We start from the raw sequence: 26,956 nt of genomic DNA, 5'->3' as shown, positions 1-26,956 counted from the left end.
TGTCTTTACATTGCACTCTGCCTTTATTTGAAACTTTTATGATTACAAGTCAACAATTTCGTTTGACATGCTTAAATATGATTAACAATGTATATATTTTAATGCTGAAACTATTCCACAATGCAGCATTACAAAATAGACACGAATCTACCTGGTCACTCTCTATGCGACTAGAGGAGAGACGCACAGCACAACAGATGCTTTGCCGTCTAACCAGACGCATCATCGGCATGCATTTACAACTCCAAAACCCCCTTCCAGCTTTTTAAACATATTGATAGAATAGTTCTGGGAAACTAAAGCTTTGTTGCGACGTATTCACACCACAAACGAGTCATTTAATCAATATAACTCTAAAATCGACATACTCGCAAAAACTCAGCTATGTGATGATCGAAAATAGTGGAAAATATATCAAAGGAAACCAGCAAAACGGTGTTTACATTTTTAAATGGCAATCAGTTGGATTCACATATGAACTATTTGAGTTAATATAGTTTAATTTATAAATGAATAATGGTGATTACTAATCGGTCAACAATGTCTAGAAATCTCGGAGAGTGTCAGAGACCGCAGAGCATGTTGCAAGGTAGAACAGTCACAGCATTTCGTTATTAGTTGGCTGGTAAACAATCGGTGCATGCGAGCACACCAGAATGTTTATTGCAAGCAACAGTAATTACAGTGTATGCAACTCTTTGTTCTATTTAAAAGTAAAAATGTATCCACATGGGCCCAGAATTGCAATACACGGAAATAAAAGGAAATCACTTGGTCTTATTTCAAAATAAAACCAGATTAAAATCAATCGGCAATCAATGCAGCAAATTTAGGGTGTTTTTGCATCTTGCTAAATAAAAATGGTCACATATTTTTGCATCTTGGTTGTGATCCTAAGCTCTAACTATGACATACAGTGCAAACTGCTCAAGAATTAGCAGCAGGCAGTGCTGTCATAAAATCATCTATAAATTGATTGTGGACCTCAAGCCAAAGTTGGCAGTTTATACTGAAATGAATAACATTGAGCCTAGATCTAAAGCACTTATGAACACTTTACATTTCAAAAAAAGACGTGCGCAAAAAATCACTCTTAGTACAGTCCAATAGTAGTGACCCAACCAGTAATGCAGACTGTCCAGCACTGGAAACCACACACAAGTAAACAAAAGCCTGATTCACTTTAGTATGGCAATCCCACATGCCATGGCGGCATCACTCTGACACAATGTTAGTCTGTACATCAGGCACCGTGGAAGAGGAAACCTGACAGTCTATTTCTCGATCTCAACTCGCTGGTCGCATAATGATATTCGTTTTTGGGCTGAATGCATTTTGAACATGCACACCAGTTCCCAACTGCAGTGCATATATCAATTGTGATTACCAGCCACACCAGTTGAATTTCTATAACGTTTAAGTCATGTATTAAACGATGTAGAAACTCTACTGAGAAGGCACAGATAGTCGACCTCGATATATCGCTTCTCTCTCCATTGGGACCATAATGGATTGCTTCTGGCATCAATGGTGAGGGGTAGCATATAGTTACGTGATCACTTGGTCTCACGGGCACCTGACCTACCTTCTCACAGACCTATCCGTATGAGACAGGGTATCAACACTAATTTCCTCGAACTGTACGAAACAGTATCAACTACGTGAACAATACTAAATACAAAACTGTTAAATGCTTTAATATACGTCAATTTGCTTTTGCCACCAGGTGGTACCTGAGGGTAACCTAGAGAAATGCCCTTGTAAATCGTTCAGTACGTAACATGAGTACTGAACGGGAAGCAATTTACTGGTTGTGGTAGTGGTACTGGATTGACTTCAGGATCCTACACAGAAAGCACCCAACAGCCACCTGGTGGCAGAAGTGAAGAAACAGCATAGTATTTGAGATTGTAATAGCACCACAAAACATTGCATCTGTATCATAATACATATATATGCAAGGTTAGCAACAGACATTCATTCATTCTCTGAACATAAAATACTACTAATTTCTAAAATAGCACGACTGCAACTGCAGATATATGAACATATGACATGACTACTTTAATATTAATAACTACCATCAAGCGACTTGGGCAATTTTGATTCAGTAAAAAATACGTCTAATAACCTTCAATATACTTACAAAATGCAGCGTAAATTCTGCATTATTTCATCATAATTTTCTGGTATTTAAATCAACATTTTTACATAATGATTTCATACATGATTGCAAATTGTTGGCCTCTAGTAAAAATTCGCCAGTTAAGAGTTTTACTGCGTGTTTCGTTTACATTTCAGCGTTACTGCCTAATCTTATGCACAACAGAGGTCAGCACTGTTCTGCATCTTGAGAATTTATTAATACTAGCACACCAAATGAAACAACCAACCGAACAATACTATAGGCAAGAAATTCGTGCCACCTGGTGGTAGGATATCAACTTACAAAACGATAATGGCAGTGACTTCGGCGTCAATACAATTTTTTACAAAAGTTTGTGTATTATACATGCTATGACAAGCTTGAGGTATAGGTGCAACGAAAGCGGATAAAGCGTCATCTCAGTTGTGGTAGAAAACATACAACTGATACCTGCTTCCTTAACTAGGGCACATACATTCTACCTACTCTGAACAGACAGGCACTCACGGACTTCTCTCTCTCTAAACGGAAGACTTGCAATAGAAGCGCAGCATGTGCTCGCGTGCCCCGACAGCTTCTTTTTCTTCTTCTTCTTTGGTCACAAAATACTGCAATTCTGGCTCAGAATCGTGTCACTTGAGGACAGCTCACATGTGACCACTGCACACATGCGCTGCTCATCTCACTAGTTTCGCAAACAGTTAAATCGTTACTACACGCAGCGCACCGTGACAACATCGCGGCAGCATTGCAGGTGATTTTGTCGCAGTCGCGACAGACGGTAGAGCCACGACACTTCAGGTATGCGATCGGAACGACAGGAGCGGCCAGCAGTGACACCCAGCAGAGGAAGCAGGTTCAGTTACCCAGTAACAAACAAGCATTAAATAGTAATTAACTAACTATCTAACAATTCACTGCCCATTATCCCACAGGCTCGAGTACTTCTGTGCGGAAGCATCCATCCGGTAACGCGTCACGGATGTCTTCAATATTGTCAACGTCACGCCGTAGTTGCTCCAGATCCGCACTGAAACAATCGAAGCCAATGACGACTTATATAGGTGGCAGCACTTCCTCGCACACAGCATCCTACTACTAGTGTTACAATTATAGAAAGACCATGCAAATTGGCAACTATAAAAACCACCTATACCATATATATATATATATATATATTTATTTATTTATATATATTTTATATATAAATTATATTTATATATATATATATATATAATTGATAGTATTATATAGATATAATAGCATAACAGATATATGCTACATATATCGCAGGTTGAATCACATCTTGTAATACATCGAAACCATCACCGTATAGCAGATGAAGGTGACACGTGCCTTTCTCCGGGCATCATGCCATTGTTGGCTGTGCGCAGTGTCTACGTAGACACACACACACACACACACACACACACACACACACACACACACACACACACAGACGTACCTGTAGTCTTTCACCCACTGACTCTGCTGCTCGTTTGCAACACGCAGCTCCTGCACTCTCTCCTCCAGGTTGGCATCCTTCAGTCGCTTCTCTGCCTCCTCCAGGTCTCTTTCCAACTCATTCAGCCTGACCTCATCAACACTATCCAGATTGTCTGCAAGATCATATCAAGAGTAGATAATATAACATTATTTTAACATTATTTATATTTATATTAAATTTATATATAAAAATATATTTAAATTATATAATTAATATTAAATTTATTAACATATAGTTATATTATCTACTCTTGATCATATCGATAACAATCGGTTAATATCACGCAAATACTGTTAAGTGAGAGTTACATAAAGTCAAATCTATAAATTCCAAAAGTGCTCGTTATAGACACGTTTCTGTTCTATAGAAGTTTTGTCACTGCAGAATAAGCAAAATCGGAAAGTCCCCGCCGCCATATTGAGATCAGATAAGAAGGGGTATAAACAGCTCTTTTATAACATGGGTAGGATAGGACTATTCTAGGTTTTTGATCTATAATTCTCTTCACTAACATCGTACTTCAATTCACAGGTGCGTTTCTGTTTACATAAACATTTACAAATATGATTGTGGTCGTTTGGGATATTTTGCAATGTTTGTGTATGTACTTTCCTAAGCGCACCTCGGCCATTTTATACCCCCTTTTTCTGTAACCTACATAGCACAGCTGGACTTTCCGATCTCACTTATTGCTACGCAAGAGAAATGCAGAGTGTCCTTTATAGATAAGTGGACTGTCTATTATGGACCATTAAATAAAAAAACCATTAAAAGTTGGTAAAACCGTAGCAATAACACCTAAACTCAAACTTAAAAGTCAGCAGTAATTTTCATTTATATTTATTATGAAAGTTATTATGTTTTACTTATATAACGTTATTATATATCCCTTATTTAACACCAGCCACACTCAACATCTTGCCTAAGGGAGCTCCGCAATACTAGGTTGGATTTAGAAGTGTTACAAAACTTACTCAGGGTGTCCAGAATTTGTTTAACTGTGTCCAAGGCCGTCTGTACCTTAATAGAAGAGGCAGTTGCCTTCTTTTTGGCTTGGTCTGCCTTTGAAAGAGCCTGCAATAGCAATGAAATCCAGTTTAGCTCCAACGTACTTCCAACTATGTAACGTCCAATAACCTTCATCGTGTGAGATACAAAAACTATATACAAAGAGTCGCTAGGTTACAAACAACAAACAATGAATAATTCGACTCACAAATGACACTAAACAATAGACTTGAGAATCAAATTTTCAAACTATGTTGCTTTCTCATGGTTTAGTAAGTTTGATCATGACATGGGTTGATATGAATAACGCAGGCACCTCTCTGTGCATCAATGAATTGATGTCTCATACGATGCCAAAATATAAATCGTTAGCTCACCTGCTTTGCCAGAAGCTCATTGGTACCAGTCTGGTTTTCCAACTGAGTGAGAAGGTCGTCCAAGGTCGACACTTCATCGGCCAGGGTCGTGGATTCGTCCTTGAGCTCTCCCGCACGCTGCTTTGTCGTCCCCGCCTCCTCACGGATATTCCCGGCATCCTGTGCATAGTAGAGTGCCCTTACTTTCTGCACTCAAAACAACATACTTACACTACTCCCAGAGCACGCACGCACGCACGCACGCACGCACACACACAACATTGTGTAAGCGACATTGTTTTGGGAAGAGCACAACAATGATCAACCATATAAAGACACAATACCTCTAACTAACAAACCGTAAATTTTCATAATTACACGCACATATAATCATGTTCCACTCTCTCTCTCTCTCTCTCTCTCTCTCTCCTCCACCTTCTCTCTTTTTCCCTTCCCCTTCTACCTCTCTCCCCTCCCCCTCCCGCTCTTTCTCTCTCTGGCTTCTGCTTGCCGATGCGCACGCCCTCTACCGGCGTCGCTCATCGCACTCACGTCGGAGGCGCCCTCTGCGATGGTCTGCGCTTGGCGGGCGATGTCTCGCGCCTCGGTCGCGTCGTGTTCGGCGTCGGCGAGCAGGTTCTGCGCCGCCTGCGTCTTGTTCTCGGCATCGCCTATCAGCTGCTCGATGTCCGGCACCTGCGTCATCGCCTCCTTCGCCTTGCCCTCGCTCTCACGCACCTGCTTGTCGAAGTCTGCGGCGGAGAGAGATCGAAAACATTTTACCAATAATCACGTACAACAATATAGTAACGATACTAGTATTATTCAAAGTCTGCGGGGGGGGGGGATCGAAAACATTTGACCAATCTTCTTCTTCTCGGGTCACTACACTACACTCGGCCTAGCCACTGCAACACACAGGACTTGGCACGGTGGTTGAAAGCCTCAAGGTCTCCAGGGCTACAGGGCTCTGGTAATAGGGACCGATAATCACGTACAATATAGTAATGATACTATAGTATTATTGCTTGTCGAAGTCTGCGGCGGAGAGATCGAAAACATTTTACCAATAATCACGTACAATATCAGTGCTCGAAATAAGCGTTGTCCGGTTGTCCGAGACAACAAAATTTGCGCGCGGACAACCTAACAGTCTGAGACATTGTCCGGTGGACAACCAAGAAAAAAGTGACGAAAAACGTACTTTATTTATGTTTTTCTCTGGGTTCTCCAGAGCCACTTATAGGCCTGGCGGCCGCCATTAATCTATGGTGTGGGAAAGCGGATGCATACCAGCTGCTATTTCCAACACTGGTATATGTCAGGTTTTCTGATTTATGAGAGGTGAACCTCGATTTGGAACCAGCAAACCAGCAAGTTCACCCCTACATTTTGGTATTTTTATTCCATTATTATTTTGAATTTTCCGATGGCTTTGCCGCATGCAAAACAAACAACAGTGGGATTCATGTTGATCCGAAAGTTTAAAAAAGAGAATTGTTCAGAATGAAGGCTGTACATGTACTCAAAAGTGCCGCAAATACCATCTCCTGCGATCTACATTTTCAAAATTTTCTGGGGAGGACCCCATACCCCCCGCTTGTTTTTCACCCTCCCTGGAATCCTAGATCCACCACTGAACAATTACATATCTTGGGAGCAGAGAACAATGAACAAAAATGTCGCCTTTTCGCATGGCACCCAAAACAAAGATTGCAGAGAAGGTAGAGGAGCCGTAGGGTGTGAGAGGGAGGCGGAGGAGCCATTAAAATATTAAGTCATCCACTATTTGCGCAGTTCGCTGTTTTGTGGCCCCCTTGTTAAAAATTCTGGTACACACAGTGTTTTGGGGGTGTTTTCTGACATATTATTATGTGATTGAAAATAGGAGATTTGGGGATATTTTTTTGGGACAACCAGAAATTGTTGCGGACGGACAACCACATTTTTTTTCTTATTTCGAGCACTGAATATAGTAACGATACTGGTATTATTGCTTGTCGAAGTCTGCGGCGGAGAGATCGAAAACATTTTTACGCAATAATCACGCTACAATATAGTAATGATATATAGTATTATTGCTTGTCGAAGTTTGCGGCAGAGAGATCAAAAACATTACAAGGTGGGGGGGGGGGGTTACACAATAACCACGTATAGTATAGTAACCAAACTAGTATTATTGCTTGTTACAGTCTACAGTAGGGATAGTAAACGTGATGATGGTGGGTTATATCATATCAGCCACCTGTACGATTGATTGAGTAAACTAATAACTGCCAAAAGTTGGCACTTGGCTACTACACACAATACCTCAACATATATCGCACAACTAATTTAGCCTGTTGAAGTCAGAGGTGGCTAAACCAGCCAGCATGTAAACGAGCATCAAACTGCCTGTTCACTGTTAAGTCCCACGGGTAAGACATCTTCCCCTTTGCTCTGCTCTTACGCGGCTCACACAGCACGCAGTACAACGCGATCACACCACACGAACACACGTCACGCACGCTCGCGCCGCGCCGCGCAGTAACGACGCGCGAGACTGCGAGACCGAAAAACGCGCTGGTGCCAGGCACCCTGCAGTGTCTTGAGCGTCTCGCGTGCCTCCTGTCAGAGTCTCGTCGCCCTGGCGACGGCCTCCCGCGCTTGGCCTTGGCACGCGTCGACGTCGGCAAGCATCTCGTCTGCGATGTTCTGTTGTCGCTCGCCCTCGGTAGCGAGAGCCGTCGCCTCCTCCTCCTGACGCTGATGTCTTCATCACTGCTCGTTATCTGTCATCAGCGACATCGCCTCGTCCGAGATCCGCTCCGCCTGCCGAGACGCCAAACGATCGTTAGCGCGGTGGCGGCGGCGCACGTTCGCTGTTTTACGTTGTGCGTAGCACGTGGAAGACGCAGGTGGCGATTAATTGGGTGGCTGTTTGGTTGGTTAGTTATAGTCTGTTCAAGAGTTGAGCCAAAAACGACAATGCGCATCACGTGTAAGAACCTAACCTAACCTTAATTTAAAACATGGTTCATACAGGACTGAAAATTGTTCAAGGACTTTTCAAGGACTTTTTACTGGAAATTCAAGGAAATTTTATTGGCAATTTTATCAGAATTCATACACAGAACAAAAACTTACTGAACCGGTAATCCTAACCCAAACCGGAAGCCATCGTTTATAATCTGTGGATTGCTCACCTCCTCGCTGATCTGTGTCGCCTGCGTGTTGTACGCGTGCCGAGTCTACGGTGGCAGCTGCAGAGAGTTGGCGTCGGTGAGTGTCTCGAGCACCTCATGCTAGACCTCCGTCGCCTGCTCCTCGCGTCCTCGCTAGCTGCTTCGTACGGTCAAACAGATTCCGCATCGTAATACCTGACGAACCGAAGCGAGCGTGAAATACTGGACAGCAGCATGTGGTAGCATAGTACCTTATGTAACGACGTGAGTGTGGAATACTGTACAGCAACCTGTGGTAGCATAGTACCTTATGTAAGCACGTGGGTGTGGAATACTGTACAGCAACCTGTGGTAGCATAGTACCTATGTAAGCAAGTGAGTGTGGAATACTGTACAGCAACCTGTGGTAGCATAGTACCTTATGTAAGTACGTGAGTGTGGAATACTGTACAACAACCTGTGGTAGCATAGTACCTTTATGTAAGTACGTGAGTGTGGAATACTGTACAGCAACCTGTGGTAGCATAGTACCTTATGTAAGTACGTGAGTGTGGAATACTGTACAGCAACCTGTGGTAGCATAGTACCTTATGTGAGCACGTGAGTGTGGAATACTGTACAGCAACCTGTGGTAGCATAGTACCTTATGTAAGTACGTGAGTGTGGAATACTGTACAGCAACCTGTGGTAGCATAGTACCTTATGTAAGTAGGTGAGTGTGGAATACTGTACAGCAACTGTGGTAGCATAGTACCTTATGTGAGCACGTGAGTGTGGAATACGGTACAGCAACCTAGCTGTGGTAGCATAGTACCTTATGTGAGCATGTGAGTGTGAAATACTGTACAACAATCTATGGTATTTTAGTACCTGATGTAAGCACGCGCATTAATTGCATAATCTCATTCAAAAATGCGTGCAGAAATGCAGCAGAGGAAATTTTGACTCGACCCAATATAACGCTTACTCTGGTTCAACCGTGAAAGCAGAAGATACATTTTAGCAATTCTGGTTTAGTTTAGTTGAAAGCACGCTCAGACAGACTGGTAATCTCAATAGATAATAACGCGGGGATGAGCACAGTCTATGTCTTCACACGTACTGGTTTCTCAGCTTCTCGATCTCGTCGGTGGTCTTGCCCTGACCCTGGATGGCGGCGTTGGCGACCGCGTAAGCTTCACGCGACGTGTTCAACGCATCGGCCGCCAGCTTCTCAATCTCCTTCGCCTCCTGTTCCTGCCTGCAAACACATGCAGCAGTCGCAGCATTACTTAAAGTGATTACGTCACCGTAAATAGTAAAAATAAAAATTCCACTTTTTCACAAAATATAAGTAATTCTGTTCACGTTTTAGGGTTAAATTGCTGCATTATACTTCCTATTTTAGTATATTGTTCGATGTGAACATACACTCGTGACTCATACATATCCATAGCAAGCAATTAATGTCAGGAACATAATATCAAATCGTCCAGGTTTTTTGGATTTTTAACTAGTTGAGAAACGATCTTATCAGGTAAGAATTTGACGATACGTTTAGTCCTGTTAGTTCTTACTTTTAATGTAAACAAATTGCAACAAACATTTTACAAATTTTACCATAGAAAATTCGTGACGTAGTCAATTTAACACGTTTACGGACGTGTTGTGAGAAAAGGACGCCCGGACAGGTTCCACTACACCTGATCCACTATCCGATGCACTCCTCCACACACACATGTAGTCTGTAGACCAACATTTGATGCCATGAAGTTACATAAATTTTTGATGAACATGTATTTAATAGATTTACAACACATCTGCTAAAACATGATAAGAAATGCTGGCGTTATAATAACACAAACGTGCACCAATGCGGCATCATCAATGCTAATGCTATGCAGGGGACCGGTGTCAGAAACATCACATCTCTCCACAGTTATGAATAGTACTGTTACAACTTAAATCACATGAAAAAAGCTACAAATAAGACTAATATTACAACTGTACAATGTTTCTGACACTGGTCCTGACATGATTCACAGAGTATTAGGACCTCCATTCTCAGAGCCTCCCACTAGATTATTGAATGAAAATTTACTAAATAATGACTGCATAATGACTGCATAATGACAGAAAGTAGCAATATTGTCAAAAACCTAAGCAATGGATACTCTAGCTGAATGTAAAACAACAATTGATGCACATGCCAGTGCTGTTCATAACAATTAAATAACAATAAATTAATAATATAATAATATAATTTCATAACAATAAATGGGTTCCCTCTACGAACTATCTACAACATTTATCTCAATTCTTTCTGCACAAATAATAACAAGATATGAGACTGAGGATAAAATTGTAAAAGTAATAATATTGTTGCTACAGCTATTCTAATATGCTTTCATCTACGCCAACTATCACCAAAATATCAACCTGAATCGATGGCTATATAACATGCCACAGAAAAGCAGAATGTCTTTCTCAGACTTATTTGACAATATTTTACACCAATTCTTCTCGCTCACATGCAGAACATCTGCTGACTGCTGCCATATCATGCAAGGAAGAAAAATACGGCGGCATGTGTGCCAATGCTTCCATATACCTTCTCGCCTTCTTGCGCGTTTTTCTCGAGACCGTCTTCAGACGGAGGAAAATCTTGAGATAGCTTTTCACCTTCTTACCTTGTCTCCTTTTGCACGCATTAAGTTAGCACACACGATACGAGGTTAACACGTAGTCAACGAACGATCCGAAGACGCTTAGCAGACGCATAATCCACAGAGTTAATCACGTGGCAGTTAGAACAAAATAACATGTTAGCATATATAATGCCTAAAATGTCAATGCCAATTTTCACAGATGTTTTCAAACACGTATAACAATATATAGAAGTATTAAGCTTGCAGACGGACACCTAATATAAATGGATAGCAGTCTAAAATTATCATTCTGATTGTTTTGTTATCTCTATGAACTATAAACTATAATGTAGGGAGGAAGATCACAATTTCTTTCCAATTCCAGTAATACTACGTTTATTTAATAATTTTTCTCTCACCACCTTCTTAATTAATATATTATGATATCCTTGTGTCCGTCTGTTAAAACCATAATTACACAACCACACGGTCATCTGTAAATGACCACACATGACATCCTGCACCTGTAAGCCACCGATGCCTAGTATCTTAACAGTATATAAGATATCATAATAAAGTTTATCTCAGTTAGATCCAAATTATTAAGTTAAAAATAACTTACACTGACGAAATTTTTCGTCCATCTCTCCGATAGACTTCTTCAGGTCTGAGCTGAGGAAGTCTATCGGAGAGATGGACGAAAAATTTCGTCAGTGTAAGTTATTTTTAACTTAATTTGGATTTAACTGAGATAAACTTTATTAGCATGTGATCTATAGAGATCCGATGAAATTATTCAATCATATATAAGATATCGCTTACCTCTCAGCCTCCTCTCTCGCCTCCCGCGCTATCTCAGACATCCTAGAAGATTGCTGGCCGAACTTGTCGGATGCAGCCTGAGCCTCCTCCAAAGCTTTCTTGCCTTCCTCGACGATGTATTTCTGCGCGCGCTTCATCGCCTCCTCTGAGCGATCGATCGCGTCTTCAGCGACCTTGATGTCCTTTCCGCCAACCTGTCCCACAGATGTGACAAGTAAAGTTAGAGAAACACTTATTTGTGGATCAGCTGGCCTGTGCATGGCACGCACTTGATAGGCTTCTCACAGTATTTACATAGACATAGATATAGACAGACACGGACACGGGACACAAACACAAACACAAACATAGTCATAGACAGACACAGACACATAAATAGATACAGACAGGGAAATATTCACAGATAGACATAGTCACAGATATACACATACATATAGAAATACAAATAGACAGACAGACATAGACACAGACACAGACACAGACACAGACACAGACACAGACACAGGCATAGACATACACATAGACATACATATACAAATAGACACAGACATGGACACAGACCCAGACACAAAGTCAGAGATTTTCAGAGGAGTGTGCTTGGCATCAAACGTGTGGGTCCTGGTAACTACATTACGTTTGTAACTATTAAAATGAACGATGAAGTGACATTTGCAAGTCTGGATGTTCGTAATTTTGGCGACTACCTGTACAAGAGTAGCTACAAGATTATGACTGCACGTGAAGGCTGGAGCTCTGTGGCATCGTATGTATTATTGCTTGTCGAAGTCTGCGGCGGAGAGATCGAAAACATTTTACCAATAATCACGTACAATATAGTAATGATACTATAGTATTATTGCTTGTCGAAGTTTGCGGCAGAGAGATCAAAAACATTACAAGGTGGGGGGGGGGGTTCACCAATAACCACGTATAGTATAGTAACCAAACTAGTATTATTGCTTGTTACAGTCTACAGTAGGGATAGTAAACGTGATGATGGTGGGTTATATTATATCAGCCACCTGTACGATTGATTGAGTAAACTAAAACTGCCAAAAAGTTGGCACTTGGCTACTACACACAATACCCTCAACATATATCGCACAACTAATTTAGCCTGTTGAAGTCAGAGGTGGCTAACCAGCCAGCATGTAAACGAGCATCAAACTGCTGTTCACTTGTTAAGTCCCACGGGTAAGACATCTTTCCCCTTTGTTCTTCTCTTAGGTGTTTACTTACGACATGTATGCCACAGTACCGAGCAGAACAAATCCGTCAGCAAAATCACACGCGGCTCACACAGCACACAGTACGACACGATCACACCACGCACGCTCGCGCAGCGCCGCGCAGTAACAACGCGCGAGACTGCGAGACCGAAAAACGCGCGTGCCACGCACCCTGCAGTGTCTTGAGCGTCTCGCGTGCCTCCGTCAGAGTCTCGTCGCCCTTGGCAACGGCCTCCTCGGCCTTGGCCTTGGCGCGGTCGACGTCGGCAAGCATCTCGTCTGCGATGTTCTGTTGTCGCTCGCCCTCGCGCAGCAACCGCCTCGCCTCCTCCTCCTGACCGCTGATGTCTTCGATCAGCTGCTCGTTATCCGTCATCAGCGACATCGCCTCGTCCGAGATCCGCTCCGCCTGCCGAGACGCCGAAAACGATCGTTAGCGCGGCGGCGGCGGCGCACGTTCGCTTGTTTTACGTTGTGCGTAGCACGTGGAAGACGCAGGTGGCGATTAATTGGGTGGCTTGTTTGGTTGGTTAGTTATAGTCTGTTCAAGAGTTGAGCCAAAAACGACAATGCGCATCACGTGTAAGAACCCTAACCCTAACCTTAATTTAAAACATGGTTCATACAGGACTGAAAATTTTTTCAAGGACTTTTCAAGGACTTTTATTGGAAATTCAAGGAAATTTTATTGGCAATTTTATCAGAATTCATACACAGAACAAAAACTTACTGAACCGTAATCCTAACCCAAACCCGGAAGCCATCGTTTATAATCTGTGGGATTGCTCACCTCCTCGCTGATCTGTGTCGCCTGCGTGTTGTACGCGTCCGAGTCTACGGTGGGCAGCTGCAGAGAGTTGGCGTCGGTGAGTGTCTCGAGCACCTCGTCGTAGACCTCCGTCGCCTGCTCCCTCGCGTCCTCCGCTAGCTGCTTCGTACGGTCAAACAGATCTTCCGCATCGTAATACCTGACGAACCGAAGCGAGCGTGAAATACTGGACAGCAGTGCTACAGCATCCATCGTTTACCTGTCGATATTCCAGTATCCAACAGCACATTCCCCACACTTGCGTCCACTGACGTTCTCCTTGCAAGGACACTGACCATTGTCCATGTCGCATTGGACCTCACCATCACCATTAGCATCAGTTCCCGGTGGGTAGCAGTTACATGCTAACGTCAAAATGAGAAACAGAATCTTTCAACCAAAATCAGAATCTTCGCTGCAACTATGAGAGATGCAGCATAATTCTATATGATTAACAACTCTTGTATCCCTATTTGCCTAAGTGCCTCCATTTTAAAATGTAAATTATTGCCTGCAATATACAGCATTAGAAATTCTTGTTCCAATCTTTGTTTTATCTTTGCAAACAATATTTAAACTACACATAAACGTTACAGCATATATCATATAGCACCCAGTTTTAAACAAACCACTGTCAAACAGCTTAAAATAACTACAACTAGTAGCTTCTTGCAGTTACACCTAATACCCTGCTTACAGAACATGTGCAAGCCGGTGTCGCGCGGAATTCCTGACGTGTGCGAAATACATGATATAGGATGCGTATGAGTATGCGCATGCGTGCCGACCCGACCAATCACAGCTCGTCTTTGTGTTACGGTAGGTTGTGTACACTTGGACGAACAATTGAAGGTTTGTATAAAATTTGTAATGTAATGTTGTTGTTGTTGTTGTGTTGTTTTTGTTTGTATTTGTAATTTGTATTTGTATTTGTAAATTTGTATTTGTAGGTTTGCATGCGCATACGCATCCTATATATCCTGTATTTCGCAAGTCAAGAATTTCGCGCGACACCGGAGTGACAAATCTTTACAACTCAGCAAAAAGGTCTAGATTCCTCACAGTGGGACAGAAACGTCTACGTAGTGACGAGACAAGCACGAGACATGGTGCACATACCGTGACATCCGGGTTTGTCGTTGGTGAGAGCACTGCCATAGAATCCTGGCAAGCAGCGCTCGCACATTCTGCCCGTCGTGTCGTAGATGCACTTTAGACACTCTCCCGTTGTACTGCGCCGAACAAAAACAACCATAGCAGCAGGGGTAGAAATTAACATTTGAACAACGGACTCCCTGCCCTCAAAAAGAGGGAGTCCGCAGCAAAATGAGGGAGTCCGCAGTCTGAGGTTCAAAATTAAAGATATTAACAATAACGCATTTGCTTATTTTGAAGATTCATGCGGTTGCACGTCTGCGAAATTTTCTTGGGACATTTGCTGAAAAAATACAGTAATTCCACTATGCCGTTCTCTAGAACTAACTAGTTAGTATGGCAGAATTTTTAGGGAGTCACACGGACTCCTGCATATGTCAAATCAGGGAGTCCGACAGTAAATCAGGAAGTATTATTTGACTCCGGATTCGCGTTAATTCCCTGCATAGCACATAAATCATACCACCGCTAAACAATGAATCTGAATCTGCTACCTTCTGTACAATTGACAACTAAGCCACTGCTGTTGAGTTTTTGATATATAAACTTTGGCCCAATTTTCTTTAGAGCACACGAGCTGTAAATAATGTACACAGCTAGTCCAGTGAAGTTATAGGTGCAAACACAGCTGGCAAGGGTACACTTTATAGGAACGGCCCGCTTATAGTATGTAACAGGACAAGGCTCTACACTTTCACTGTCTCTATAGTACAATATTACTCTGTGGTGACACTAGTCCCTTCTAATGATGCCTAACTGAACACTGGGCAATAAATACAATTACAATAACAGTAAGGTTGATGTGTTTCATGGGTCATTGTGACTACCAATATTCCAAGTAGAAGACTCACCCGTTGCAGTTACCGATCGCATTTGGGTCGATGTTGTCGTTGCAGGTGCACGACATACAGTCTGAGGGTAGACCGTACTTGCCCTCAGGGTCACCGTAGTGTCCATCCGTGCACACGTCACACAGCAGCCCTCCGTAACCCGCTGGGCAGTTCAAACACGCCACCTGGTTGTCCTAGGAAGTATGCAGCTCGGGTATTACGATGCGAGATGGTAACTTGTCAATTCATCGGGATGTCATCGAAGCCCATATGTTCTTACATTCTATGAAATAATATATCTATAATATATCTATGCTATTAACGTTCGCATTTCATACTGACTCGTTAAGGTCCATCCCATTAATCCACTAAGACAGAGCTTCGACAGTACCACTTACCTGCACCTGAATACAAGGTCCTTGATTCGGGCATGGACAGACCTGACAGTCGTTTGGTGTTCCCATTGATGGGTTACCATAGTAACCAGATACGCATCGTTCACAGTTGTTTCCTTCTGTGTAGTGTTGGCAGATGCAACGACCTAAAGGTATCATGGATAAAAAATTTATGAATCAACTAAGCAAAGATAGCATATAACGGACACATATAGTTTCAAGTAAACATCATAACAGACAGACAGATGAGCATATGACATCTGTTAAAATATGCTGTTGAGAACTGCTTAAGAGCACTTGCTGACAACACTTGCTTAAACAATTTACGCAGTATCATTTCGTAACTTCAGTAAGGAGATAGGCGGCAGCTCGTCTACACGCCAGCAAATCACTGACCTAAAGTCCTACGTATCAAAAATAAACCTAAAAATACAACCAATGCGACGATTACACACGTACACATGCACCCGTGAATGCAACAGAAATCGCAACAGTATGAATGAAGTACTCCTCCGCCTCGGATCGTTCGATTTGATCTTCCAACATCGCTCACTTCACGTACCTGTCTGTACGTCGCAAGTCTCCGAGTGGTTGTTGCACTGGCAGGGCACGCATCTGTCGAGCGGACCTCCGTTGGGCGGGTCGCGGCGGAAGCCGGGCGCACAGTCCTCGCAGTTCTGCCCGAGGTAGCTGTCGGTACACGTGCACTGCTCCACCCAGCGCGCGGGGTCTCCGCTCGAACCACGCCGCGCCGAACCCAGCTTAATGGCGTCCAGAAATCCGACACCTAGCGCGAGTGGCACGAGATATCGATAGAGATAACGATATGGGAATATAGCATGCCAACTCATACATGACAGTGCCGGGATCTGCAAACGCATGTCATGAATTGAGATTCCGATAAATATCGATGAATATCGATGAATTTCGATGAATATCGATAGAGATAACGATATAGGAATATAGCATGCCAATTGGTATATTACGTGTGGATGCCCGCATCTGCAAACGCATGTCGTGAATTGAGATACGAGCTTGGGTTGATTAACAGGCAGCTCTCTCTACCCAATCAGTGTTGCAATACGATGATCTAAAGACAAAGCTTAGTAACGTAGTGAGGTAATGTCAACATTTGGGCACGCATACGTGCATGTACTACAAACTCACTGAGCTTAGTTAACATAGCAATAACGTACAAGAAGGGCCTGGTTATCTCGCTCAGCTGCATAGAGGTAGTTCATCTATGAACAAACAATCCCACTTCTGTCCACCCCGCTTCGGACTTTCTTACCGCCGGGAGTGTAGGTACCACGTATTTTCAACTCTGTCAGGTTGGAGAGCAGGTGCATGAAGCTGATTGGGTTCATGTAGGGAGACCACTGGTAGTCTGGATGTTCACTCAGCTTGAACTTGAACTTCTGGCCCACGGTACGCGGCATCTACGCGAAAAAAACACGATCGTATCACCGAGGCAATTATGCATAATACGTACTCATTTTTTAAAAATTATTACAATAACAACATTATTATAAATTGCGTTTGTTACATAAAGTACATACAAACTGTGCAATGTATTTTATTGCTCAGGTATGCTGTGTTAGTATTAGAAAAATTCATGTGCTGCAGCCAAAGCAGTAAATAAGGGTCACTGAATAGCAACTCTAAAAGTGTGCGTTATAGACAAGTGCTGTTATATAGAAGTGTCGTCAACACATATTTAGCTCAATTATGTTGCAGAAACAATGCTGCTGCTGCTTCTGCTGCTACTGCTGCTCCTGCTGCTCCTGCTGCTACTGCTGCTACTTCTGCTACTTCTGTTGCTGCTACTGCTACTACTGCTGCTGCTACTGCTGCTACTGCTGCTGCTTCTGTTGCTGCTACTGCTGCTGCTTCTGCTGCTGCTCCTGCTACTACTACTGCTGCTGCTGCTGCTACTGCTTCTGCTGCTACTGCTGCTACTGCTGCTGCTACTGCTGCTGCTGCTGCTACTACTGCTGCTACTACTACTGCTGCTACTGCTACTACTGCTACTGCTGCTACTGCTGCTGCTGCTGCTACTACTGCTGCTGCTGTTGCTACTGCTGCTACTGCTGCTACTGCTGCTACTGCTGCGAAAGCACAGTGACGACGGAAATCGCGCGAGTGAAGCGGACATCGTAGCGAACTAACCTGCTGTCTCTGAGCGAACACAGGTACGGACACCTTCTGGCCATCGCCTCCCACCAGCACCACATCGTAGCGTGTGGGACTGCCTCCCTCCTCCCCGATGTGCAGCGAAAACTCAAGTATCTGGTTGTAGCTGGCGCGTCTGTCCCCGAGAAAGCGGCCTGTGCGAAAAGCGGAGATACGTAAGTCCGTCGCGACGCCGGCACGAGCAACAAGAGGCGATTCCGCACTTGTCGCCAGGGAATTAGCCAGGAATGAGTATTGTGGCAGTGCAGAAAAAATATTTGGGAGTGCAATTTCACAAATGTACACGGCTTTAGATCAATATTTTAGGCCGTGCTACACATTTTTGGCCGTGCAATTTCAAAACTGACCGTGCAAATCACGGCTGCACGGCTCGCTGGCTAATACGTTGCTTGTCGCGCGGTGTCATGGCTACAGCCGGTGCGGAGAAGCCGTCACTCTACTTACTCATGTTGGCCATCTCCTTCTCCTACCTTTTGACAGCCATTAAATGTAAGCTACTTATTATAAGTAATAATATGTAATATACTTATATGTAAGTAACATATTATAATAATATACAATCTCTTGTTGTAACGTAGGCTTAAAGTCTGGTATATATGTAGGGACAATGTGTGTATGTAGGGACAATGTGTGTATGTAGGGAAGTCTTCTTCCCCTTCTCGAGTCACTCAAAGTCTAACAACTATTCTATTCAGGTTACTTTTCGGTGGCACGAAAGCATCTCACCAGAGACGACACGTTCTGCGGTGAAACTATTTCAGTCTAGATGTAGGAAAGTATCTTGTAATTCGGCACTCACTCGGGGCAGTGAAGTATACCATCTCATTCTTCTCTGCATTAACGCCAATGTTCTGTGTGATGGCATTCCACTGTATGTCAACCCTGTTGCCCTCCTGATCGACCGCCTTCCAGTTCTGTGCACCTGCAGCAAAGAGAAACATTGTATGAGTATCCTGTAAGCTTTCATACTAGACACGATTAAACTGCATTCAAAAGTGCAGGTAAAATGCGAAAAAAGATGCAGGGAAAAAGAGCAGAGTGAGTAAAGCTTATACAGCTTAACTACATGATAACATACGCACGCACGCGCGCGCGCACACCCACACGCACGCACGCACGCACGCACGCACGCACGCACGCACAGAGAAGCACACACTAAAATGACTGTTAATGGTATAAAACCTTCACGTAAACATTTCGCCACTGCTGGCCACCATGCACATGCAATGCCGGCAGTGCAAGCTCACTCTCCGCTACTCACCGTTGTTGAAGTCAGCACCAATGTTCCTGGCCACGTAGTCGTCGGAACTCTGACAAGTCGACGAATGCCCGTAGCAGAAGCAGGGGATGCAGCCAAACTTGTTGTCGGATTCCAGATTGAAGTAACCGGGCTTGCACTGGTCGCACGTGCGTCCCTCGACGTGCTCCTTGCACGAACACTGCCCGTTGCGCGAGTCACAGGTCGGGCTGTTGTCAAGGCTACCAGCCTCAGTGCAGTCACATGACCTGTGGTGTGACGTCACTAGTAAGTCTGATGGTACGATGAGAAAGTTTAAGCCGCATTTTTACGGCAAGCGATTGCCATGTAGCCCTCTCTATTCACAGATTATTATAACACTAATGCTGCTGCTGCTGCTGCTGCTGATGGCGGTGGGGTGGTGGTGTTGATGACAGTAGCCATGGTGTGAGTACTGATGATGATGATAATGAAAACTGTGATGACTGAGGTGAAAAACTGGGACACGGCTAGAATAAGGCAGAGACGATTCAGAGAAGATATCTCCAGACTCCAACCTGCGCTTCAAACCATGGTGGCTAGCAAAAGAAGCCCATCAATGATATGCATACACACCTGCAACCACCCTCTCCAAACTCATAGAAGCCAGGCTGACAGCGATCACATTTGTCGCCTGTCACTCCCGGCTTGCACTGACAGCGTCCGCCATCATCACACTGCAGTGTCCTCGAACCTACACATAGAGGAGGGGTAGAAATTAACTTTTGCGGGAGTCAGCGGCAAAATGAGGTAGTCCGCAGTCTGAAGTTCAAAACTAAAGATATTACAATAACGCATGTGCTTATTTTGAAGATTCATGCGGTTGCACGTCTGCCAAATTTTATTTTTTAGTATGGCAGAATTTTCAGGGAGTCACACAGACTCCTGCATATGTCAAATCAGGGAGTCCGGCAGTAAATCAGGGAGTATTTGACTCCGGATTCACGTTGATTTCGCACCCTGCATAGCACATAAATCACACCTCTGCTAAACAATGATTCTGAATCTGCTACCTTCTGTACACTTGAAAACTAAGCCACTGCTGTTCAGTTTTTGATATATAAACTTTGGCCCAATTTGCTTTAGAGCACACGAGCTGTAAATAATGTATTTGACTCCGGACTCGCGTTAATTTCGCATCCTGTAGAGGATGGTTAACATTAGCGACGTGATGTGTAAACTATAGACGATCGTTATTGATCTATCATTATTGTGAGCTCATCTATATGTCAGTAATACTTGACTGAAATCATATAAATTTCTGTTGAAAAAATACTTGTCCATGTTGAAGAAATGAAATAATAATTAATAATTTAAAATTTCCCATAGAATTCCAGTTCATTGATAACATATTCACTTTTTTTTTAAATAATGCAACTATTCATCCATTGCCACATTGAATCTCTTCCGATATTGTTACTGTCAAGGGTTCAGCTAGTACACCACCCAGTTCCACACTAACATATTGATATAGATATTGATATGATTAGATATTGATATAAACTTTGCTAATCAACCTGGCCAGTGTATTTGACCAACATTTATAGAAAATAAACATTACCATAGAACTTTTTTTTTTTAATTCCTTGGCAACAAAGTGCCACAAAGTCTACACTTCGGGGGTACGCACGAAAAACATGCATAAGTTGGCCTAGCTCGATCGACCCCGCGAGAATATCTGATACGGGTGTTGTTATCTTTCTCAGGTAGGGCAGGTCGATTCCAGCAACTCATCACTTACCCGTTGGGTTGCACTGGCAGTCAGAGCATCTGTCATCGACGGGACGTCGGTAGAAGTTCTCCCTGCACAGCTCACAGTGCGGGCCGGACGTGTTCTCCCGACAGTCGGTGCAGTGACCTCCGTGACCCGTCCTCGCGTGAAGGTCGGGGTCAAAGTAGCAGGTCACCGAGAGTCCGTTACAGTCGCACGCTGCAAGCAGACGTAAATCGATTACTCGCCGCGAAATCGTCAAATCAGAATTCTCGCGCGACATCTATATACCTTATTACGTCGCGACACGCAACACACACCGACGGCATACGTTTGCCTGCGTGCGATGTATTTCCCGTTACTGTATCGTTCCCCATTTTTTCGCAGGCATCATCATTCCCACGTTGCTCTTTGCATATAGCTCCACTCACTGAGTGCAACTACCTGCAATATGATTTGGGTACATTGTTCCTCGGACTAGAACCAGAAGAGCTGCAGCTGTGAAGAGAATGCAAGTGAAACGGGCCATGCTACAGGCGAGTTGATGCACGACTGGATCGCACCATAGTATAGTATCTATAGCATGACCCCAGCGATGGCTAGACCACATGCAGACAGGATACGCAAACCAACCTATGTATGCTTTAACTGAGCACGTGACCTATGCAAATAACAAGGCAAAAAATAAGAAATGATAAGAGTTGATGCTTCGCCAGCACGCTCCGATATTCACACCTGCGCGGAAATACTAAAACGCGGCGAGTGTGTGCTAACCTAACACGGGTAAATCAAACAAGCGGCAAAACTTTCTTCGTGAACTTTCCAACCTGTCAAATAACACTGTGCCCACAGAACAAATAACAGAGCTCGCACTTCTACTCGGCGCCATATCAGAACGCGGGTTTCAGCTAGCATGGAAGCTGTCCATCCTGCATCGTGACATGTCTTGTCTTGTCTTGTCTGATACTGTACTAATCGCCTGGTGTGGCTATAGACGTACAGGTCACCATGCATCGCTTTGATGTCTTAAATTTTCTTCACGTTTTCTTTACTGCTGTTAATTAAATTTTTAAATGAAGCCACATCAGGAGCAGTCTTGGTAGTAGGTGGTAGTGCATTCCATGTTGGTATTGTCCGGGAATAAAGCGAGTATCTATAACAGTCTTTGTTGGGACAGATGACATTGTAATTCAGTTCATGGGTTTGACGAGTAGTGGGTCTGGCTGAAGCATTTCTTGCCAGGTGGTGACTGATGTTTGATGGAGACCTGAGCCATGCACATGAATGCTAGGAGGGTGTCAATGAGTCGTCAGGTACAAATGGTAGGCTTAAAGCTGACACACTAACCGTGTGCCGCCACAGAAGCGCACAAATCACTAGTGTGATCCAGAACAACGCTTCACAACTAGGGTCCCTCACGGAGACACCAGCTATATGACGATGCACGTTCACGGTAACAGAGAACGAATGTGACAATAACTGCACAATCACTGTGACACCGATCATATGAAAGCAATGAGAGCATGAAATACCACGTCCGAGTTGACCCGTGGCCATTTAACATGATATAACAACAATCACGCAGTTTCCGGATTCTAAACGGAGCGTGAAGGTTCCATGCAGAGCAGGCCCACTCGACACAGCATACCATATTATTGACATGAAAGATAAAAGGACAGAGAGACCGCTGTTCTATCTTCCGCTGTACAGTCTCATATCGTCCTCGTCCGTGTGGTCGCGAGGTATTCGAGGAAGGAGCGAATCAACCCATATCGCGCTGAAACGGTCTAGACAATCTCTATTTGGATACTCTGGATGTGCTAACGGTGTGCCCGAAGTGAGTGCTTGCTATGGGTAAACTAGTCATGATTGCTGTACACGCGGCTTGTTAAGCAAACTTTGCCGTGGGACAGTTACAAGATACAAGATACAGGATACAAGAATCTTTATTTAATGTCAGATATCAAAAACAATAAACTTTAGCCCTAATAATGGGCTATTATTCCGACAAACATAAGTAAATAACAATTCTGGTTAAGAACAAATATAAAAATGTATAAATTTCAGCAGTATATAATATAATCAGGAGTCTATCAATATCTATTGATAGTCAGGAGTCTATCAATATCTATTGATAGACTTCTGATATAATATAATATATATATAATATAACAGTGTACGCATTCCCATTGATAATACACTCTCTGCATGATAATAAAACATTGGAGTTACTATAAAACACAGTACAACATTACATCGCTGGGTTGCACTGCCATAAACCAACTACAGCTAACCATGAGGGTTTGCAGTATTTGTAACGGCCACTAAACATGTCACGGGTGTCAGTCACCGCACAGACTAGAATTAATCAACTATAATATCTCACGACAACAGCACACACTAGCTGTTGCCAACGAGTAAGAATGGCAAATAGAGAATGAAGGTCACCAGTTCAAGGAACGATTTATATGGAAATCTGGATGCTCCCGGTACATTCTCTACACACACGAATTAGAGCATACATACTACGCCGAAACTATTATAGGAACGTGGTCCCACGTACCTTTCCTGTGTGAAGGTGGTTAGAGTTTTACTCATCCAAATTTGATATCTAAATGTGGGATAACCAAAACATTTTGCCAACTCATACATATGAATTATACTTTGCAATGAGAAATTCACCTTTATGGGGTTATTATAGCAGGAAAATGATGGCTAAAGTAAACGGGATACGATGGGTGTTTAGAGATAGGGTTACTACACCACTAGCGCTGTATGTATGTAACCATGTATAACAGCTGTTATATATACAGTGTCTCAACACAGTGGCACCATCTAGTGGTGAACAATGGTATAGCGGTGGCTAAAGCAAACTATACTGGTAGGCGGAAGAACGAAACCAACGACCGCAAAGGCTTTCTGTGCCAGGCGGGGGAGACCCATCCAGATGCGAGGATGTGCGCCGCTATAGCACGCGTGTTTGTAGCCGGCATTCCACCGCAGTATTGGCTTTCACTGTGCAAACCGAGGCTATGAATAGAGAAAAAAGCAGGAAAGCTTTGTGTGGTGTCGAGCTAGAGAGCTATTGACACGAAAGTCCGGAGATCAACACGCTATGAATGCGAACAACGAATGGTCTCTACGCAGCCAACACAAGTACACCACACTAGAAACAGGCAGCAAGCAAACATTTTTACAGGGTTGAGGATAAAAAAGAAAGAGTTAATCTCATATAATACCGCACTGCTTACGTTCACACATATTGGCAAAGCGTTTCAATGCTAGCCTGTCACACATGCGGCATTTCAAATCCAAAGCACTGATTTGAGGATGGAGGAATCGATATGCCACTTATGCATCTTATGCATTATGTGCGATTGCAGAAAATTTGCAGCATTTCCGTATAATATAAGATGCTAAAATCGTTGGCAAAGCGAACAAGTAACAATGGTACGGGGTAGCAAGGCAGCCGGGATACAGAAAAGTAGCCAGTAGACCCCCGAGTCAAAATCACAGAGAGTCATTATACTGCAAGTATCTTTACAACAGAGCCGAAATATATCAAGAAAATCTTTCCTACGACGGCCAACATACACATGAAGTCCCAAGTTTTTACACTTCGCCGACGACAAACAACGCCTAGGAACAGCTACACACACGAATGTAACTCGGCGAATGAATGAGACGAACGCAGAGAAACCCGCAGACGCTATAATCTCCACAAAAAATCTTTGTTGCCGCAATATTAAATGCTCGGGGGTAGTAACTGCTTTCCTAGTCTGCAGTTTCGGCTGCCATGCGGGCACGACAAAGTAGCCGACCAGCACTTTCGTGAAACACTACGCGCAGAACGCGTATTGATTTATTGCATGCACACTGGCTTCGGGAAACTAGCGCGTTACCATGTCGACGCGACAACGGTTCGACCGCAATCTCAAATAAAATGCTGTTTTTGGTCGTGGAAATTCCACACAATAAAATAGTAGATGTTTTGCAATTACTATTCGGAACCTTATATCACAATACCTGCCAAAGTTGTTAGTACCCCAAGATCAGCAGAGGCAGGGGATGGGAAGGCCAACACTGAACAATTCAGCCAAGGGCGGGGAGTCTGGGGACCTAGTAGCAATTTTCGAAAATTCGGAAATGCCATCGTTGCTGAGACAGCTGGCATAGTTGTCCTTCACGTTCATTATATAAATGTGTTCATGCTAGTGAGTGTGCATATGTGTGTTTACTCACGTTGGCACTGGCGCGCATCTGACACGGTGGCCCTGCCCCACGGCTGGTCGTTATAGAAGGGCAAGCAGCGCTCGCAGTCCGGTCCGGTTGTCTTGTGCTCGCACATACACACTAGCTCCTCCTCCAAGTTCTGTCCTGTCACTGCCCTGCACTCACTCGAGTGACCATTACACTTGCACCTGTAACCGCACGGTAATAGGTGATTATGCTGAAAGTAGCACTTGTAACATACAACACCAGGTATAGCGCTGACGATACACTTGCCAATGCATCATGACGACATGTATGCTAATCTACGTTATACCTGCTAATACACACCGACAGCTATACATATATATATAGAGCTATATATATCTGATGTACACCTGCAATGCACAATAGTTGGTGAGAATAACAAAGGCATAAAATACGACTAAAGCTTGAATACACATAATCATATATGTTAAACATGTAATACACTGCTCAGGTATATCAACGAGAGTTACCGTTATTTTCAACTATCTAACGCACATATATTTTTTATCACAGCTGTAAAAGCAATGCTAGAGGTTTATGCATTTTAGCTACGGTATAGCACACCCAAGCGCAGTCCCAGAAGGCAATACTGACGAACGGAATATACTCTGACCTGTGACCACAGCCCTTAACTGGTACTGCCTTAATTTATAATGACAAGGACGTAAGATATATAAGATAATAAATTCGATAGAAGTTATTTGATGCGCTGCCAAGTCTATGCTGCAAGTACAAGCGACAAGTGTGCAGTACGAGCATGAGCCTTTTTGCACCAAATGAACACGCGCTGCAATAAATTCTTGCTCATGTTATACTGCGAAAAGTTTTAATTACCTTGCTAATTAACAAGTCATAAATTACCTAACGTGCAGCTGTTTGGTGGGTCAGTACACGCCCTGTGTAGAAGGCAGGCGAAGCCTTGTTTCTTAGAATGCTTATCAATAAGTATAATTCTTGAGCGTGGGACATTCCGCAGCCAACCACTAACAACCAGCATGAGAGTGAAATAACAAAAACAGAAAAAATATTTCCGGGAACGTAATCCATAACGCATGGGAATCGGCACCAAATTACACTGCCGATCTCTCACCATGGTATCAGGAGTTAATATAGACAAATTTGTCCCCAAAAATGCTATTATTATTATTCGAATTATTATTATTATCACAAGACAAAATTGAAGAACAATTTCTCTTCATTGACTCCTGATGGTATGTTGTCCTCGCTTCCCACTTCTTGCTCCACCCTTAATTCTGCTCCTGCTCTCTCCTGTCTTTCCTTCCTCCCTCTTTACTGCTCGTTGTCGCTCTCTCGCTCCCACTCTCTCTCCATCTCCCTCTCTCTCTACCTCTACCTCTATCTCTATCTCTATCTCTATCTCTCTCTATCTCTGACTCTCTCTCTCTCTCTCTCTCTCTCTCTCTCTCTCTCTCTCTCTCTCACACACAATATTGGCTCGCTTCGCCTATATT

At 43.4% G+C, this 26,956-nt stretch overlaps 1 protein-coding gene across 1 annotated transcript; it reads right to left on the bottom strand.

Annotated features, from left to right (window-relative positions):
• On the bottom strand, window positions 1-25,652 carry LOC106811462 (laminin subunit gamma-1-like). Its single transcript, XM_014815084.1, has 19 exons — window positions 25,470-25,652; window positions 21,258-21,446; window positions 20,093-20,210; window positions 19,502-19,746; window positions 19,040-19,162; window positions 18,217-18,374; window positions 17,339-17,486; window positions 16,610-16,834; window positions 16,051-16,193; window positions 15,674-15,846; window positions 14,787-14,899; window positions 13,888-14,032; window positions 13,650-13,827; window positions 13,031-13,268; window positions 5,570-5,769; window positions 5,039-5,197; window positions 4,628-4,727; window positions 3,612-3,765; window positions 1-3,176 (listed from the first exon to the last, which is right to left on the bottom strand). The coding sequence occupies exons 1-19, from the start codon at window positions 25,573-25,575 to the stop codon at window positions 3,071-3,073; spliced, it is 3,021 nt and encodes a 1,006-aa protein (XP_014670570.1). The 5' UTR covers window positions 25,576-25,652; the 3' UTR covers window positions 1-3,070.
• Between the last annotated feature and the right edge of the window lie 1,304 nt (window positions 25,653-26,956).

This window comes from Priapulus caudatus, unplaced genomic scaffold (assembly GCF_000485595.1).
Source record: "Priapulus caudatus unplaced genomic scaffold, Priapulus_caudatus-5.0.1 Scaffold542, whole genome shotgun sequence".
Lineage (NCBI taxonomy): Eukaryota > Metazoa > Priapulida > Priapulimorpha > Priapulimorphida > Priapulidae > Priapulus > Priapulus caudatus.
The sequence above is the reverse complement of the archived record's forward strand: the minus strand, read 5'-3'. Positions and strand labels throughout refer to the sequence as shown.